This window comes from Martes martes (assembly GCF_963455335.1).
Source record: "Martes martes genome assembly, chromosome: 1".
Taxonomy (NCBI): Eukaryota; Metazoa; Chordata; class Mammalia; order Carnivora; family Mustelidae; genus Martes; species Martes martes.
The window spans coordinates 184,366,250-184,383,743 of record NC_137888.1 but is presented as its reverse complement, the minus strand read 5'-3'; the positions used below and the strand labels follow the sequence as shown (position 1 = coordinate 184,383,743).

Here is a 17,494-nt window from a genome sequence, read left to right as displayed (position 1 = left end):
TACGAGGAGAGAAGAACAAATAAGTCTACTCCATGTACTTACCGTTTGAATGTGACCATCGCATGCCTTGTTTAGTAAATTATAAATTGTCCAACTTGGCCTAGATGGTGGGTTAGTTATACGGCAGACGTAGCTGAATTGTAATGGCTCTGATAAATAGCAAGTATTTTGTGGCAGAATTAGAGACCAAACTGCAGCAAAGCCCATTTTTGCCCACAATGCAGAGATGAGGGCTAGCAAGCCCTACTGTGTAGCAGGGTGCTTACACGGAACAGAACCCTTTTTCCTCCTCTCAGCACACATTCTGCTCCTTAAACAGTTGTCATGGAAAAAGACACAGCGTGCACCTCTACTCATCAGACACATGGGTCCACTCCTCAGCTGGGGCACCTACGATGTGCAGGGCCTCTCTCGGTGCTGTTTCCGTATCATGTCACTTACCTCTTACAGCAATTCTATGGGGATGATATTAATGTTCCAATTTTACAAATCAGGAAACCTCAGGGAACTGACTTATCCAAGGTCACAAAGCCACAGAATGCAGGGGTGAGGATCAAAACCAGGGCTGTCCATACCCCAAGCCTGTGTTTACACACGGTGCCTCTGAGAGCTGAAGGAGTCTGCCTCTCTGGGCAGTTCCCTGGAAACCCAGGCTCTGGACAATGCCGCTAGGGCAAGTTTCAGGAACTGCTTATGACACTATGATTTACTCTCCATCCCCATTTCCATGTATTTCAGAGATATATTCAATCATGGTAATAGGAAACACTGTAATATGGCTTGGGATGTCCAGTTCACCCCCAACGTCCAGGAGTCAAGGGTACAAATGGACATTCTACACTGGTTCTTCCAGAGCAGAACGTTCTTTGCTCCTTTCTGACTTCCCTTTCCTGCTGCAGGTCACACTACTCCCTGAAACTGCTCCCACCTCTGCCCCCAAAGCAAGCTTTTCAGGGGGATGGGCGACATCTCTGTAAACAGAAGGGCTATGTTCAGTGTCTTCAAGGTTCTCACCGGCATTGCCATCACCACCAGCACTAACACTCTAAGCGAGATCCATTCCAGCACCCTCCATATGTGGGGTGCTTCCACAAGACTGAGACTGTGCTAGGCTTCACAGCGACCTTGGGAGGGAGGGTTGAGACCCCTGCTTTGCCAATGGGGAAACTAAGTCTCCAAGAAGCTAACTGACAAGAGAGGAAGAAGAAATAAAAGACACGGCCCCACCACTGCCCAGGGCAGGAAGATTTCTTTCACTGGGTCCCATGTCTACATTTTATCTTACTCTCACCTTTTCAGAAACTCTCTTCTGGCTCTCATTGTCCTAGATGCAAGGACCAAACTCTCAGGAGAATAGATATGACCTCTAGTGTTTCTTTGTAAGAGATGAGTCACTTTGGCCTACTGTGTATTACATGCATGGCCACTGTTTTTCCTTTGGTACCACAAGTGTAAAAACAAGAAAAGGATATAGGGAAAGTAAAGGAAGAAAAAATATTAGAATTTTATAACATCTTAACGTAGACTATCTTAATGGGCTATTCATATGATAATGAGAATCGATGCCCCACCCTCTCCCCAGTTTAGGTACTAGTCACTCAAGCCTTCTTTGTGCTTGGAACTATACTTAGTGATTTACATACACTTCCTCTTGTCATGCTCACTACAACCTATAAAGAGGTATTACTGGCTCTATCCCGTAGACGAAGCTTAGAAAGGTCAGGCGACCCATCCAAGCACAGCTAATAAGCAGCAGAGTCGGCTTTTAAAACTCAGCTCTTTCTACGAATCAGCAAGAAAAAGACAAACAGCCCTATTAAAAAGAAAAATGGGAAAAGACTTGAGTAGGAACTTCACAACAGAGGATATCCAAATAGACAAGGTGCATTTGAGAAGGTGCTGGGTGTCATTCTACATCAGGAAAATGCAACAAGATACGGACACACATCCACCAGGACTAGGGAAGCATTAAGAAGGCTAACAACAGCAAATGTTGGCGAGGATGAGGAGCGACTGGAACCCTCACCCGTGTGGAACGCAAATGGATACAAACACTTTGGAAACTATTTGGCAATATCTGTTGCAGCTCAACATATGCCTACATCCTGATCCAGCAATCCTGTTCCTAGGTGGGTATTGAATACATATGTCCACTTGTCTGAGAATGTTCCCAGCAGTAGCTAAAAGCTGGAGACAATTCAGATCAGCAGAAGAATGGATAAATAGATCATAGTATATTCACACAATGCAAGACTACACAGCAATTTAAAAAAAAAAAAATCAAAGTCTGCTACATGCAAACAATATGGATGAATCTCACAGAAGGAATGTTAGCAAAAAGAATAAGAACAGAAGAATACATATTATATGATTCCATTTACATGATGTTTAAGAACAGGTAAATTAATCTAGGGTGATAAGTCAGAATCAGAGTGACCTCTGGGAAGTGAGAACAAGTATTCAATGGGAGGCATCAGGAGGGAACCTGGTGGAATGTTTAATGTGTTCTATATATTGTTCTGGGTAATGGTTACATGGATGCGTGTACGTGTGTGTGTGTGTGTGTGTGTACAAGTGGATGCACATGTGTTTCTGTAAAAAATCATTGTTATGCACTTAAAATTTATATCACATTTTATGTATTTTATTTTATGTTATGTTATTTTATTTTCTTTTATTCTATTTTATTTTTTAGAGTTGGGGGAGGAGCAGAAGGAAAGGGAGAGAGAAAATCCCAAGCAGATGCCATGCCCAGCACGGAGCCTGATGCAGGGCTTGATCTCATGATCCTGAGATCATGACCTGAGATGAAATCAAGAGTTGGACCCTTAACTGACTGAGCCAGCCAGGTGCCCCTAATTTTTTTCTAAAAGGTCTCTCATAACTCAAAATGCCTGTCAAAATTGTCATCCCGTACTGCCAGAGTCTGGAACAAGGGGAAGAAATGAATCTGTTTGTGGTGGAAGAAAAGAAAAGAAAGGAGTGGGGGAGGAAATGGAAGGAAGGAAGGAAGGAAGGAAGGAAGGAAGGAAGGAAAGAACAGAGAGAGGGAGAGAGGTTTATGTGCTCTGCCAGGCCAGGCCCTTATAGCACCTAATACAAATTCAGAACAAAACAGCAAGAATTCTTTTTTTCAAATACACAATGTTCCTTGGAGACACCATACTTTTTAGTCATATCGGACAGTTTGTTTCTCGATGTGTAAATGATCCACATCTCCAGTGACCTGAGAAAGTACAAAATCCCTCCAAAGGGTGCCAAACTGCAGTGGGTTTGCATGGAATGCCTAACCCCCCCCCCCCCCACGACGAAGAAGGCTGATGCCCACCTTTCCACAGGTGGCCTACAGGGTGGGGGAGTGGGGCTAGACTGGCAGCAAACATGAAACTCAAACACAAACTTCTCTCCACGGGGAGGAAAACATGTAAGATTCTCAACACTTGCAACAGTTCCCCAGGCAACACTCCCATACCTTAGGCTGAATTTCCCGTGGATTTATATGTCTCATTTTCAAGTCACAGTACACATTTAAAGAATATCTCATCTATGGCTTAGGCAACATTTTTTTTCAAAATTCCACTGACAAAGATGTGGTATTCCCCCCCTCCCAAATCACTAATTAAGTGAAGTTCAGACTACAAAACCATTCAGCAATGGAAAGAAGAAACACCAGCATCCCTCAAATCAATTAATGGTGTAAACGAACTCCTAACAATCCCATAAGATCTGCTCGTAATGATCTTATCTTACGAGATGCGAAATGAGCAAAATGTCAAACTCATTTAAGTATAACTACACTTACTTTATTTCTAGTATTAACCGAATGTTGTCTCACTTTCCAATGCAAAACACATAAAGCGATAATAAGCCTCCACTTCTAATAGGCAGGTCATGAGGGAAGAAAAGCCCCAACCGGAAATAGGGCAACCTCAGAAGAAATGGTCCAAAGAACAAAGAGTTTTCCTTCGAATGACTGAAACTGAAGACAAATACAACAAGAAGGCTGTGCCCCGGTACACTGGGGTGGCAGTAGGACCCATCTTGCTTGCTTGGGATAATCTTGCTTGCCCCCTTCCATTAACAAGCAATGGCAGCTGAATCCGAAATAGGCAAGCCCTCATCTGAAGGTGCCGTCCCATAGCATTCCATACTATCAAAGTTGCCAAGGAATGGAAGAGGCTAAATCATTTGAACTAAGTCAAAATCCTGACTTCTGTTCTCTTCAGATAAACTTATGTCTACAGCTAAAAAGATACACTAAAAGGAAAGAGAGATATTTCAACTTGGGGTCTACTACCAGACTATACTGTCCTGACTGTACCTGGAGTTAATGTTTTCTACCTCTTGCTATTAGCGAACAGCACAATTATACCACATTGTTATGTAGATGTTAAAAGCATTGATTAAATGCAAACATTAAAACCAGGTCCTAACTTTTCCTGGAGTGCTGGTTTGTGTCATTGCTGCTCTTACATATTTCGGGAAACTCAACAATAGAAGTGGTCTCTTAATCCTTAAGAGGTTCTAAGGAGCAAGCACTGTCACAAGACTACATTACCCTGGGACTGGGCCTGGGAGATTAGGATAGCTGATGTTTCTCTTCTGTCCCTAATAAACAGATTCCTTTTTAAATGAGGAACTAAGCTGAGGGATGTTAAGTAGAGGTCACTTGCCCACAGTTATGCAGGTAGATGTTTCCCGATTCTCCCTGGGAAAGAGGATGCTCTGTTTTTCTCTTCTTCTTCTTTGGTATTTATTTCACTTCCTCATTACACCGATTCATTGGTCTTGAGACTGAACCTGGTGCCCATTCTTGTATGTCACATCATCCTGGGCTTACTCCAAATCAAGGGACTTACCTTAGTCTATTACCGCTGACTCTTGATTGTCTTCCTTACTACACCTATAAACCTGGAAATATAACCAGTTTGCCCCTCCGTGCTGACCACACTGTCATGACCTGCTCATCATGGCATTCAATACGTGTCGGTTGAATGGACCGAGAAGTGCAGTAAGTGGAGGTTGGTCGGTTGAGGGGATGGATCAACTCATGGATGGAAGGGAAAATGAATGGAATAATAGCAACTACCCAATAAGATCCAATTCTAATAGTCTCCATCCTTTAATCAGCTGAATTAAGAATGAAGAGATGTGTAACTGGATTGGATTAGGCTTCTGGCATCAAAGTATCCAAAGGATATCTTCCCCTCTGGAGTAAAGAACTGCTTCATCGTATTTGCAAAGCATGCTTGAGACATGTACCTCCCAAACGGATGGCAACTTGATCTATCTTTTAGGCTTTATGTCTAGCTGAGTATCTGCTACGGGCACGTAGCCAGTGCATAAGCCATGCGGTCAGGGTACTGTCCACCATTAAGGGCCCCACTGACATAGATTACAAACCGAACAGTGCCCCGGGAGTTGTATAATGTGGCAGCTTTGATGGGATCTAAGACTAAGTAATAATCTTACAAGGAATAACAAAAGACGTTCCTTCCCACCCCACCAAGAAAAGGGAATATGCTTAATAACCGATTCTTTTTCCTCTTATTTTTTTAAACGTTCCGTAGTGCTATAAATAATAGGCAATATAAGCCACTGGTTAAGAGATAAACTTTGAGAAAAAGACAGCACAAGCTTTACCACGTATTAGCTGTGACATCTTGAGCAAGTTATTTCACTTTGAAGAATAACCCCTAGCACATGCAAGAGCTCAATATATGTTCATAATCATAATAATTTTATCATACTTTTGTATTGCTCTAGAATCCCATTAGCAGATATTTACAATCCATTTAAAATAATTTTCCTAGCTTATTTTCTAAATATACTTGGTATGTATACATGGATCGACACATGTGGATGTACCCACACATAGTCTGAACAAAAAAAATGTGGTGGCTACTGGCGGGAGCTCTAGTATCCATCTTCACAGCCTGGGTTCTAATCTCTTTTCAGAAATGGAAGGCAAGACACTTAACTTTACTAAGCCTCAGCTCTCTTATCTGTAAAGGAGAATTGGGTTGTGTGGGTGGCTCAGTCGGGTAAGTATCAGACTCTTGATTTTTGGCTCAGGACATGATCTCAGGGCTGTGGGATCGAGCCCCATGAAGGGCTCCATGCTGGAGCTCTCTGTAGGCGTAGAGCCTACTTCAGATTCTCTCTCTCCCTCTCCCTCTGCAGCCCCCCACCATCCCCATGAATACGTACATACACTAGCTCTCTCTCTCTTTAAAAAAAAAAAAAAATCTATAAAGGAGAATAATAATAGTACTTCTTTTGTAGGATTTCCATAAAGATTAAATGAGAAAGTATAATGAAAGCACATCATATGTACTTGGTATTCCAGAAGTGTCAAATTTTTGTTTTAATATATGCACAATGTCTTCCAGGTTAGTCTCTGTATACTTTAATACACGAGGTCTAACAAAGTAGTAACAGAATCTCAATTCTCAGCTAAAAACACTGATGTTTACAAAGGGGGGGGGACAAAAACATAACACTTATACATAATCAGTCCCATTTTCCCAAAACTATATTGGTTGCTTTTTAACTTTTTTTTTTTTTTTTGCATGAGTCTATTTTTAAAATGCTTTATTTGGAAATTATTTCAATTTTTTTCTTAAATTGCAAGAATAAGAATAGAACAAAGAACACTGTATATCCTTTACCCAGACTCATCAATTATTAATGTTTTAACCTACTGGTTTGTCCTCTGTTCTCTCTCCCTCTCTCCCCACACACAATATATTTTTAACAGTTCTAAATACTTTGTAGCCATTCAAGATTAAGGTGCACTCCCATGGTCCTTTACCCCTAAACACATCAGAGTGTACTGCCTAAAAATAGGGATGTGTAATTGATTAATTTTAAATGCAAGAGGAAAACACATCATTGAGCAGTTAGTAAGTCTAGTTTATTCATATTATGGTTGAAATAATACAAGTGACATTTTCTTGTTTAAATTCAAGGTCATCATTTTGGGTAGCTCATTTCATACAGGACTTCAGGTAAGCCCAACAGAGCATAACTGGTTAAGTATTCCTACTTGGACTTTGGCATAAATGCATATAACCCATTACAGAAGCTGGAAAATTTATTTGCATCTATTTCTATGAACACATTTGATACAAGGAGGTTTCTTTAAAAATATATTGTACTTCATTCTCTTGACTCGTGACTCTTGGGAAGCTAAAATTTGATAAAACCTTCTCTTAAAATAATAAATGGTAAAAATAATGTGAAAACTTCTGTGTCCCTACATAAATGGCTGTGGAAATTGCTTTATAATTGCAACTCATCTTGATGAAAAATCTCAGCCAGAATTATAAAGCAATTAAATAAATTAACATGTCTGCCAAATAGATATATTAGTATCCTACACCCAGCCAAGGACTAATCCATATGGTATTAAGAGAAGACTCTTTTTCAAATTCAATAGGTTAATTGAAAATCTGGTTTTTAAGGTGATGCATCCGGAGAAATAAACCAAGAGCTCGGACTCTTGGGAGCTGTTGGAACTGGAATGAATCTGGGTTCCATCACGGTTAAACAGTGCATCCTCCAACACTCAAGTCACTAAGCTCGCCACACCGCAACGGCCACACTCATAACACAAAGATGAAACTTATCAGGGTTTGGAGAGGGTTAAAAGAGACAATACTTGGAAATCGCGGAGCACAGTGGCTGGAATGTATAGTAAGGCTGGATTAATGACAGAGGTTATTATTAAGCAGTGAGGCTGGGCTAACACATTTTCATAAGAAGATTATCAGTTATATCCACTCTGATTAAACTTAAATCTAAACTCTTGCATTTGGAGTACAATCTTCTCTTGTAAGAACCTCACAGTAAAGAACACCGGTCAAGCCATGTTTATACGAGACTAATAACCAACACATGTAAATCAAGTCCGGTGCAAGGAGCTTTTCAGTGTGTAGCTTCTCTTTTCTTTTCTTCCTCCAATATGACTCCATCCACTCAGCAAATACACAGTGGCAATTAGGGTTAACAACATATAATAAGAAATACAAAGGAAAAGAACACGGGGGAATTAGCTGATGCTGGGATTATGCAGAGAATGTGCTGTTTCAAGCCTGCCTATTACTGGCTAAATCATCCAATTATTAATCTTCACTAGGTTTTCACCTAGCATCCAGTGCTGGGATGTTACTCAACAAATGTTGGAAAAATCTTTTTCTTTTAAGATTTTATTTTTAGGTAATCTCTGGTCCCAACGATTTTACAACGCCAAGATCAAGAGTTGCACGCTCTACTGACTGAGTCAGCCAGGTGTCCCTGGAATATCATTTTTGAAAACTCAGCTTGTTTCCCGCAGAAAAGAACCACATAAATTATCACAATCGTTTAAAATGATCATCAAATAAGTAAGGCTCAAAGCCTAATGAGAGCCTGTGAAGAAAAAAAGGGAGAATACCAGACCGGACAAGTCCTGTTAGAAATGAGAAGGAAAGGGGTATGGAGGGAAGAAGATCGTGCGGGACAGAGGACCACTGCAGGACCTATGAAGTACCATACTTACTGTGGGGTGCTTAGGTACTTGTCATAAACAGCAAAAAAGGTAGTGAGAAAACGGAGCTTCAGAAAGCCTGGGTAACCTGCCCAAGTTACCAGAAGTGGTTAGTGATAGAGCCTGCCAGCTTCTCCAGGGCACCATTTCTGAAAGCCCCTCCCCACTGAACGTTCTAGCCCGGAGGAGAAGAGAACTAACTGTCTGTGTCCCGAATGGCCAGGTCCTTCTCGTGAACTTGCCATTGGAAGGGCTCCCTTCCCCTGTGGCAAGGAGAAGTGGGACAGATGCTACACTAGTGACTTCAGTGCTCCTTGTGGGGCCATTCTCCAGGAATGAGAAGTGTTGTTTTGTTTTGGGTCCTCCCAAACCTGTGCTGTACACCTGGCTTTTATCAGGCAGGTGTTCTCAGAGTAACAAAGAACTCATCCACCTCCTTCACAACCCTTCAACACCCCACCAGAGACGTTCCTGTCGGTAAAAATTTGCTTACAGTTATCTGAGCCCAGATTCTAACTCGAAATTACATCTAAACAAAAGTATCTTTTCTCATCCCATTATTTTTTTAAATTTGGCACAGCACTCTGTCTAGACTGTAGCATTACTTTGTGAAACACAAATCCTATCCCAGCTTATCTTTGGTGGGATAGGACTATATATGAGCAGTGATACAGCAAGCAGAGGGGAAGTTTCCCTTGATACAATCTTGTGTTTAAAGTGTTTTCTGCTCATGGAACACTGTGTTAACCACTATAAAAAGCACAAAAACACATCAAAAGCATAAGAATCCATCCTTACCCGTGAACCTGCTTTGTTGCCAGACATCCCATTACACAGGCTATTTCTAGCAACACCACTTTAAAGTCGCCTGTTAAAAAATACACATAATGGAGGATGGAGAGCCCTGTGCCACAACATGAACCATTCACTTCTTCTTGGCTTCTTCAAGGACAGCCCAATAGTTAATCAATGTAGCACAAATAAGTCTTTTTTATTTTAAGTTTTATTACACACAGTTGATTTTTTTTTTTTTTTTTTAAAGTAAGCTCTATACCCAGTATGGGGCTTGAACTCATGATACCTCATGAGCTCTCAGGACACATGAGATCAAGAGTCATACACTCTACTGACTGAGCCAGCCAGGCACAAATAAGTTGTTTTTTGTTTTTGTTTTTGTTTTTTAAGATTTATTTATTATTTTAGAAAGGGAGACTGCTTGTGAGCAGAGGAGAGGGGCAGAGGGAAAGAGAGAGAGAGAGACTCTCAAGCAGACTCCACACTGAGTGCAGACTGTGGCGTGGGGCTCAGTCTCAGGACCCTGAGATCATGACCTGAAACCAAGAGCCAGTCGCTCAACTGACTTAGCCAACCAGGCACCCCCAGAACAAACAAGCTTTGATGGAGAAGGAAGGAAAGGTCGGGGGTAGGCAGTAAGGGGGGTGGTCAGTGAGTGGGAGGAGTCTACAGATTGCAGACCAGCTGGGGACACATGGGAAAATATGGTACCAAGGAGTAAAGGGCACTGGGAGGGAAAGAGTTGACAACTGATGGAGAAGGGAGGAGGGCAGATACTGATTGTATTCTGGACAGCAAAGGTTTGCAAATGAATAGAAAAGAGGCAGGGTTTACCAGCCCAATGGGCTCAAGGTCAGATCCAGAACATTCTGTCTGTCCTCCATGAGGCCAGCGTGAGAGACGACACACAGGCAAGCATCATGCAGGGCACCTCGTACACATCAGGAGTCCACACCCCAAGAGCTACTATGGGTATTACTAACCATGTTGCTGCAAGAGACCAGGCTTTGTAAAGGACGAAACAATCCCTTTTTTTTTTTTTTTAAATTTGAGACAGCACTTACTTGAGTGATAGGACAAGGGCAATAACCACAGTGAGAGAGTTTCCCGTGACTCTTATCTCATCAGTCCTGGGGAGGCTTCCAGAACTGTCCACTTCATGAATTATGACCTGAAGTTTGCCACTTGTGTCAAACACAACCTGAACAAGAGATGCACATCCCAGGAGAGAAGGAATTTTCCAATATTCAGATCTTTGTCCTGGCCCCTTGCTGATAATCTGGTCTAGTTTCTATCATCAGCTTCAATTGCAGAATGGTTCGATTCCAGGCATGCAGTCCTGAAGACGCCTGTGCTTAAGGGACATTCATAGGTTCAAACAATTCCAAAGGTAATTTGTGTCCACGATGTCACAGTCACATTCAAGATAACAACGGTGCCAATGGTTAGCAGATGCTAAGGTGCCTGTTGGAATATGGCACTTCTACAGAGGAAGACCAGGGTCACCTATGTATGCCACATCACATTTAAAGTGTCTTGTAGATCAAACAGTTTTAATCCCTTTGTAAACTCCTTTAAGTCACTGATCAATGCCTCTTACACAAGATACAGTGGTCTCAGTATCAGTGAGAGCCTTGATCAACAAAGCCTTAAGGTACAGGTGTGCCTTGGTGGTTTAGTTGGTGAAGCATCCAGCTCTTGGTTCTGGCTCAGGTCATCACCTCAGGGTCCTGGTATCGAGCCTGGCTTTAGGCTCTGCGCTCGGCAGGGGATCTGCTTGAGATTCTTTCTCCTTGTCCCTTTTCCCCTAGCCCTGAAATCACTCACTCTCTCAAAAAAAAAAAAAAAAAAAAAAAAAAGAATCTTTAAAACATACACAAACACACAAACTATTAAGATACAGAACAAAAATGACTTATCCTTTCCTCTTTCAGATGACCTTTGCTTGAAAAGAAAGACAAGCTCCTTACTGTTGCCCCCAGAAAAGGGAGCCAGACTGGGAGGGGTGGTGTTCAGCTTTCCAGAGGACCAGCACTCCTGGAGGAGGAGTATCTGGTTCTCACAGCAGCCGTACAGTCAATGACAAGCCCCGTCAGGCAACACATTTATCTTCACGGGAAAAGCAGCCATTTCAAAGCAAGAATCTCAGATGTTGTCACATCAGCCAGAACAAGAAGTCATAAAGCAGAAGGCTAATCAATGCAGGAGGTACCCTGTTATCTAGACTAATTAAGAGGTGCTGAGAACGGGCACTCCAGCTCCGAGCGTACAAGAACCTCGACTCTTTCCTCTGGGTCCGGATTACCAGCCAAGTAATCAGTGCAGTCCTTGTCAGCCATCTCGGGGCTCAAGCCTCTGAGCTGCCTTTTATTCTGAAAACTATATGGCAAAGGCAGCTCTGCTGTTTCTCCAAACCACTAAGGAACAAAGAGAAAACAAGAAAAACAAAGAGCAACTTCATCCATTTCTTCATTTGTTTACTCAGTCAACAAATATTCATTCTACAGCCCAGGCACGAAGCTACGTGTGGGCTGGTCACTGAGGAAGACTCAGTCCCTGACATCAGAGCAGTCAGATTCTAATAGGACAGACAGACACCCAGCAGGCACAAGCAGGCATGGGTGCTGGAAAGGGGTCACGTTCAGAAGCTCCAGCAGCAGTGAAAAGGGTAATGGGCCCAATCTGTGAAAGAAGTGGCATCCAAGTTTAAAGGAAGGCTGTGTTGGGTGCCTGGGTGGTTCAGTCGGTTAAGCACCTGCCTTGGGCTCAAGTCATGATCCCGGGATCCTGGGATCGAGCCCTGTGTTGGGTTCTCTGCTCTGCAGGGAGCCTGCTTCTCTCTCTCTCTCTCTCTCTCTCTCTCTCTCTCTGTGTCAAATAAATAAAATCTTAAAAAAAAAAAAAATAAAAGAAGGCTGCATGCTGGTCAGATGGCAAGGTGGGGAAAAAGAAGGAAACAGTAGGCACCCACTCACGAGAAGGCACCAGGTGTGCTCGGTGTTATGGATAACGTTTGCAGGACTGAAACGTTAAGGTCAGGGGGCTGTCCATGGAGGGGAATTTGAAGGGTGGGAGATAAGACTATCTTCCAGAAGGCTCTAAGGAATGAGAGAATGGAGCAATGCAGATGACATTTACCTGAATTTCAAATCCATTTATTTAAAAAAGGTATATTAAGAAGAGATTCAGTGAACAATAAGATAAACCAAGCCATCCCCAGAGAATCCCATAATGATGTATTAAAAGCTGAATCACCACTTACAGAACTATGAAAATTGTATTGCACCTACCAGTGAATTACTCGAACCTCAGAGAGAAGATACTTATTTTTAAGGTATGGTGCCATAAGACCCAATGATTTTACATAGCTAAAACTATAAAATTCAGCAATGAGAAACTTTTTTCCTGCATCTTCCCCTCTCGATGGTCCATGTTATACGGCCCTACTCGCACCACTTTCACTGATGCTGGCCTGGGCATCAGAACTGGTTGAACCCTGACCGAGCTACTTGTTAACCTAAGTGACCCACGGCAGGTTATTAACCTCTCTGGGCCTCTGTTTCCTCTGATAGACCCATCTCTTAGGGACGCTGTTGAGATCTGGTGAGACAATGCTTGAAGTGGGTGTTTCCATTTCCATTTTAAAGAGTAAACAAGACTTAGAGAGGTCACATGACATGTGGCAGACCACACAGCAAGAGAAAAGCCCTCAGACTTCACACCAGGGCCTCTGACTCACCCCGCAATCCAGTTCTCTTTTCTGTCATAATTCTGGTTTGGGTTTTTTAATTTTGGGGCGAGGGGTGGTGGTGGTGGTGATTTTCAATGGTAAATATAATTAAATTTCAACTATGATGACCTTTTCCCAACTGTGGAAAATAATAAAAGTTTTTGAATAAAGACAAAATAAAGGGGGTGTGCAGCAAAATAAGAACCATAGCAAAAATAGCACTGGATGAATGCTTTAAATGGGTGGGTTGTATGGTGTGTGGATCGTATCTCAATAAAGCTGTTAAAAATAAGGAAAATTAAAATAGCCCTGGGTGAGACGTGAGTAATGTGGCATTTAGGAGTGGTAGGATTTTGAGGAAGTCACATTTGCGGCTCCGTTTCCTTACCTGTAAAATAGGGACGCTATTACCTGCACTGTCTTTACACCAAGGAATTAGGATAAAATGGGATCTTAAATGGTAAAAATCCATTGTGGTGCTATGATGACACTAGAAAGAACTTGAGAACAAAGGGGCTTTATTTATTAATTTCTACTGACAAGTGAACCTCCTAAAATGTATAAGAAAAGTCTACTCAGGGGCACCTGAGTGGCTCAGCCGAATAAGGGTCTGCCTTAAACTCGGGTCATGATCCCAGGGTCCTGGGATCGAGCCCTGAGTCTGGCTCCGTGCTCAGCAGGGAGCCCGCTTCTCCCTCTGCCTCTGCCTGCCTCTCTCTCTCCCTCTCTGTCAAATAAATAAATAAAATATTTAAAAGAAAAGAAAAGATGTCTACCCCAACTTCGCAAGCACCTGTTCATGAGGTCATCCCTTCTCAAAATACTGAAAGTCACTAAAATATCAGCAGCAGGAAGTTCTGGAAAACGGAGATCACAGAAGCTTGTTTCCCTAGAGCACCGTTACAATGTAATCAGGAGGGATATATTCTCGCAGTGAACGGCTTCCTAATCCGTTGGCACAACAGGTTGGCAGAGAGCTCTGCAGTTACCAATCACGTGGACCAAAGAATCAAAATAAACACAAATGTGGCTTGAGTTCTCCAAGCCTATAACAGAATCCCAAGTCACCCCTGGTCTACTCATGTTCAAAGGTACACAGGCTGCGCCAGACCCAGAAACAGCCCTCTTCTGAATTTCCTTCCCATTTTATGAAGGAAATGTATAATGAAATGTTACTTGTTTTCTTCTTCAGTAGAAAGACCATTTTTACCTTCCCAATTCCTAACGTGTGGGTTTCACAGAAATGAAACATTAATACCAGGGGCTTTATGCAAAGACAAAACACGATTTTCCACTGTGTTTAAAAGGCTGAGGTCATTTTTGCCCCAATTCCTATATAGCGGTAAGCTTAAAATCAAGCCATTTAGCTCACAGTCAGGTCCTATAAATCGGTGGAAAAAAATAAATGGGAAAGCATGCCAAAACGTAACCATAGTAACACCACAGATGCGTCAAGAAATGGTGTGCTCATTTGCTTCATTCCCCATTTCTTAAATTGGAATCTAAGTGGGGGAAAAATTACACAGAGAACACTCATGATTCTGCAAGTACCAAATTCTGCAAAACTATATTCAACCTGCCGTCCCAGAACAACAGAGCAGCTCTGGTATAGCTACGGAAGCAGCCCTAGGTGGTAAGAATCCAGAGGACCCAGATCTGACACTTACCAGTGATTTGATCTCCCCATGACTCTGTTTCCTCATCTGTACACTGGGTGTTAAAAACCCCAACCTCAAAGAATCATTCCAAGGGTAAAACTGATCAGTAGATCAGAGTCAGGACAATGGTGGACTTGGGAGACCACCAGTCTGAGTCACCTTCAGCCTTGTTTTGTATTGGCTTACCTCGGTGCCTTGGTTTCTTGACCCGTAAAAAGAATCGTAATCCCTTCACAACCCAGGCGATTAACATTAGGAATTACTATTAATCCAAGTGTAAAGGATTATTAGTAGGATGTAAGTTTACAGCATTCAATTCCCATGCTGAAAGACCAAAAGAACTGAGGCCCAGAGATTCACATCAATGCATTATCGCCACATTTTCTCTTTCAAAGGTAGTTCTGCCACTCAGCAGAAAGAGACAACCCTGGGGAACTGACCCAAGTCCCTTACACTCAACCTCTTTTCCTACCGGAGCCTTGGTTTTATTATTAAGTAAAATGAAGAGCAGGGGGCTGTTCTAGAACCTGGTCTTTAAAGGCCTCAGTCCCGGCAGATCTACGACGGCTTACATTAAGTTCTGTTTATCGTTTTGCAGTAGGATCTGTAAACATTAGGACTCCAGCATACCCTTGCAAAATACTATTAAAAAAAAAGAAGAAGAAAGAAAGAAAACCACTATAGCAAACAAATCACAGCAATAAGCAGGGTACTTTCAACTTCAAATGATTCCTACTGTTTTTGCTGGTTAAAAAATGTTATTGCTAAAAAAATTAAATTTCAAGCTTTGAAGGACTGGGTAATAAAGAAAAGAAAAATTCTAAGTACTAAAATCAAAATCATTCCTTCTTCTTAATTTTAAATAAAATGAAATCATTTTAAGTCTCCCCAGGACTCCCACCTTTTAATTAGGTATGTATGGTAATACTTTACTACAACTTCTGCCCCATAGACTGACATCCCTTCCTTCCTTTCCTTCCTTCCTTCCCTCAACACAAAAACCTTGCTTTCATAGTCCCTATGTTCCAAGTCCTACCTTCTCAGATTTAGCCTGATCTAACGGGTTCGTGGGATTTGAGCTTTTAATTGGTGGAAACCATTTCCTCAAAGAAAATTGTGCATGAAATCCAGGTCTATGAATCGGGTCACGTTGGGGAAGAAGAAAGAGTCCATTGAGGCCATGAGGAAGTAACTCACTGATCTCTGCAGAGGTCAGTGTGAAAGCCTCTGGCCTGGTCCACTCCCATGAGTAACAGTGATGGTTAACATTTATGGAGGCTTACGCCACACCCGTACTGGGCAAAATGTGCTTACATGCCTCATCCCATGGGCACCTCCTAAGAGTCCTATTGAATAAGTCGGATGTCCTTTCCACCGATGTAAAAACTGGCCCTGACAAAGGACAACTAATTTACCTGGCATCATAAGCAAGTACGTGGCAGAGCCAGACCTTGAAAGCCAAGTAATTTCACCCTGCGCTCTGCAACATGTCCCACGGTCACTTACAATTCCCTGGACTTAGGAAGTCGCTACGTGAGCAAACCGACCGACCCGTGTTCCAGAACCAGCTGGAGAGTTCTTCTGGCTCCAGTAACTTTCCACACACCCACCCAGCAGTCAGTTGCCTTAAACCGGCTACTTACAAGGCACAGCATGGCGGTAAAGGTTATCCCTTATGGTCTGCTGGAGCTCATGATCAGGGGACCCTTTCTGGAACCGTTGATTGAGGAAATGTCGCAGGTCCTTGTTCAGCTTTCCTCCTGTGGGCAATACACAAAATAGACAGGACACATCAACAATTGGGCTTCCTAGGGACTGAGCAGCTGGAGAGCTTTGTGTGGGAATGCCACCTCAAGCCATTCTAGCCAGCCAACCTCAGTCATTAGGAGGAATGACTTCAGATTTTCTTCTGCAGGCGAAAAAGCAAGCAGGAATGTAATAAAGATAAAACAGCATTGAAATAGCATTAATTTGGGGGTCCCACTTCACATAATACTAGAAGGCTCCAATAACAAAGAATTTAAACGAGGCGATTACATTTAAAATATGTGCCATAGACGCTTGCAAACGCTACTGAAGAGAGAGTAAATGGCTGAAACCTTAAAAAGAACAACCCAGCAAGAGCTGACAAATTATACCACGTTCTTTGACCAGGGATCCAATCGGTAGAAATGTACCCTATGAATATACTTGCAAAAGTCTGCAACATCTCCAGAATTGTTTCTTGCAGCATTTTTAAAACAGCAAATAAATAAAGAGAAAAACAAAAAACCTGGAAAAATCCACGAGGGAGCAACTAAGTAAAGCATAGTTCATTCATACAGTAACTACTCCAAGAAAGTTAGATCTGCATGTGTTGGTGTCAAAGGAAAATATGCTGAGTAGTGCCTACGGCCTGATTTCTTTTTTGTAAAAGGGAATAAAGAAAAGGAGAGGCCCTGTTTGATCTAAGAAATCATCACAAAGCTTTAGCAACAGTTCCCTTTGGGCAGAAGGACATGAGCTTGGAAATAAGGGAGAAGATGTCACTCTTCATCCTATAGACAGATACAGATATATCTTACAGATCTTACAATCCTGTGTTGATTTCCAAACACTAGACACATACTGCCTCTTTATTACTATTGTATAAGTAATGGTTACATAGGTGGGTCTGTGCATTTCTTTGTAATTCTCTACATTAACAAAACAAAACAATAGCTAAAAATATTATTGTTACAAAAATATGTCATAGAAAGGAGACGGTAACCAAGGTTCTTTTTATTTTTTTAATTTTTTTTA

The 17,494-nt window shown here is 42.1% G+C and overlaps 1 protein-coding gene across 9 annotated transcripts in view; it reads right to left on the bottom strand.

Moving 5' to 3' along the window:
* MAGI1 (membrane associated guanylate kinase, WW and PDZ domain containing 1) overlaps positions 1–17,494 on the bottom strand; it is a 635,349-nt gene that overhangs the window by 237,225 nt on the left and 380,630 nt on the right. For all 9 annotated transcript variants that reach the window (XM_080808970.1, XM_080808971.1, XM_080808972.1 and 6 more), the window contains exon 2: positions 16,357–16,473. In XM_080808970.1, the coding sequence (XP_080665096.1) occupies positions 16,357–16,473 (117 nt within the window). The remainder of the gene's footprint in view (positions 1–16,356; positions 16,474–17,494) is intronic.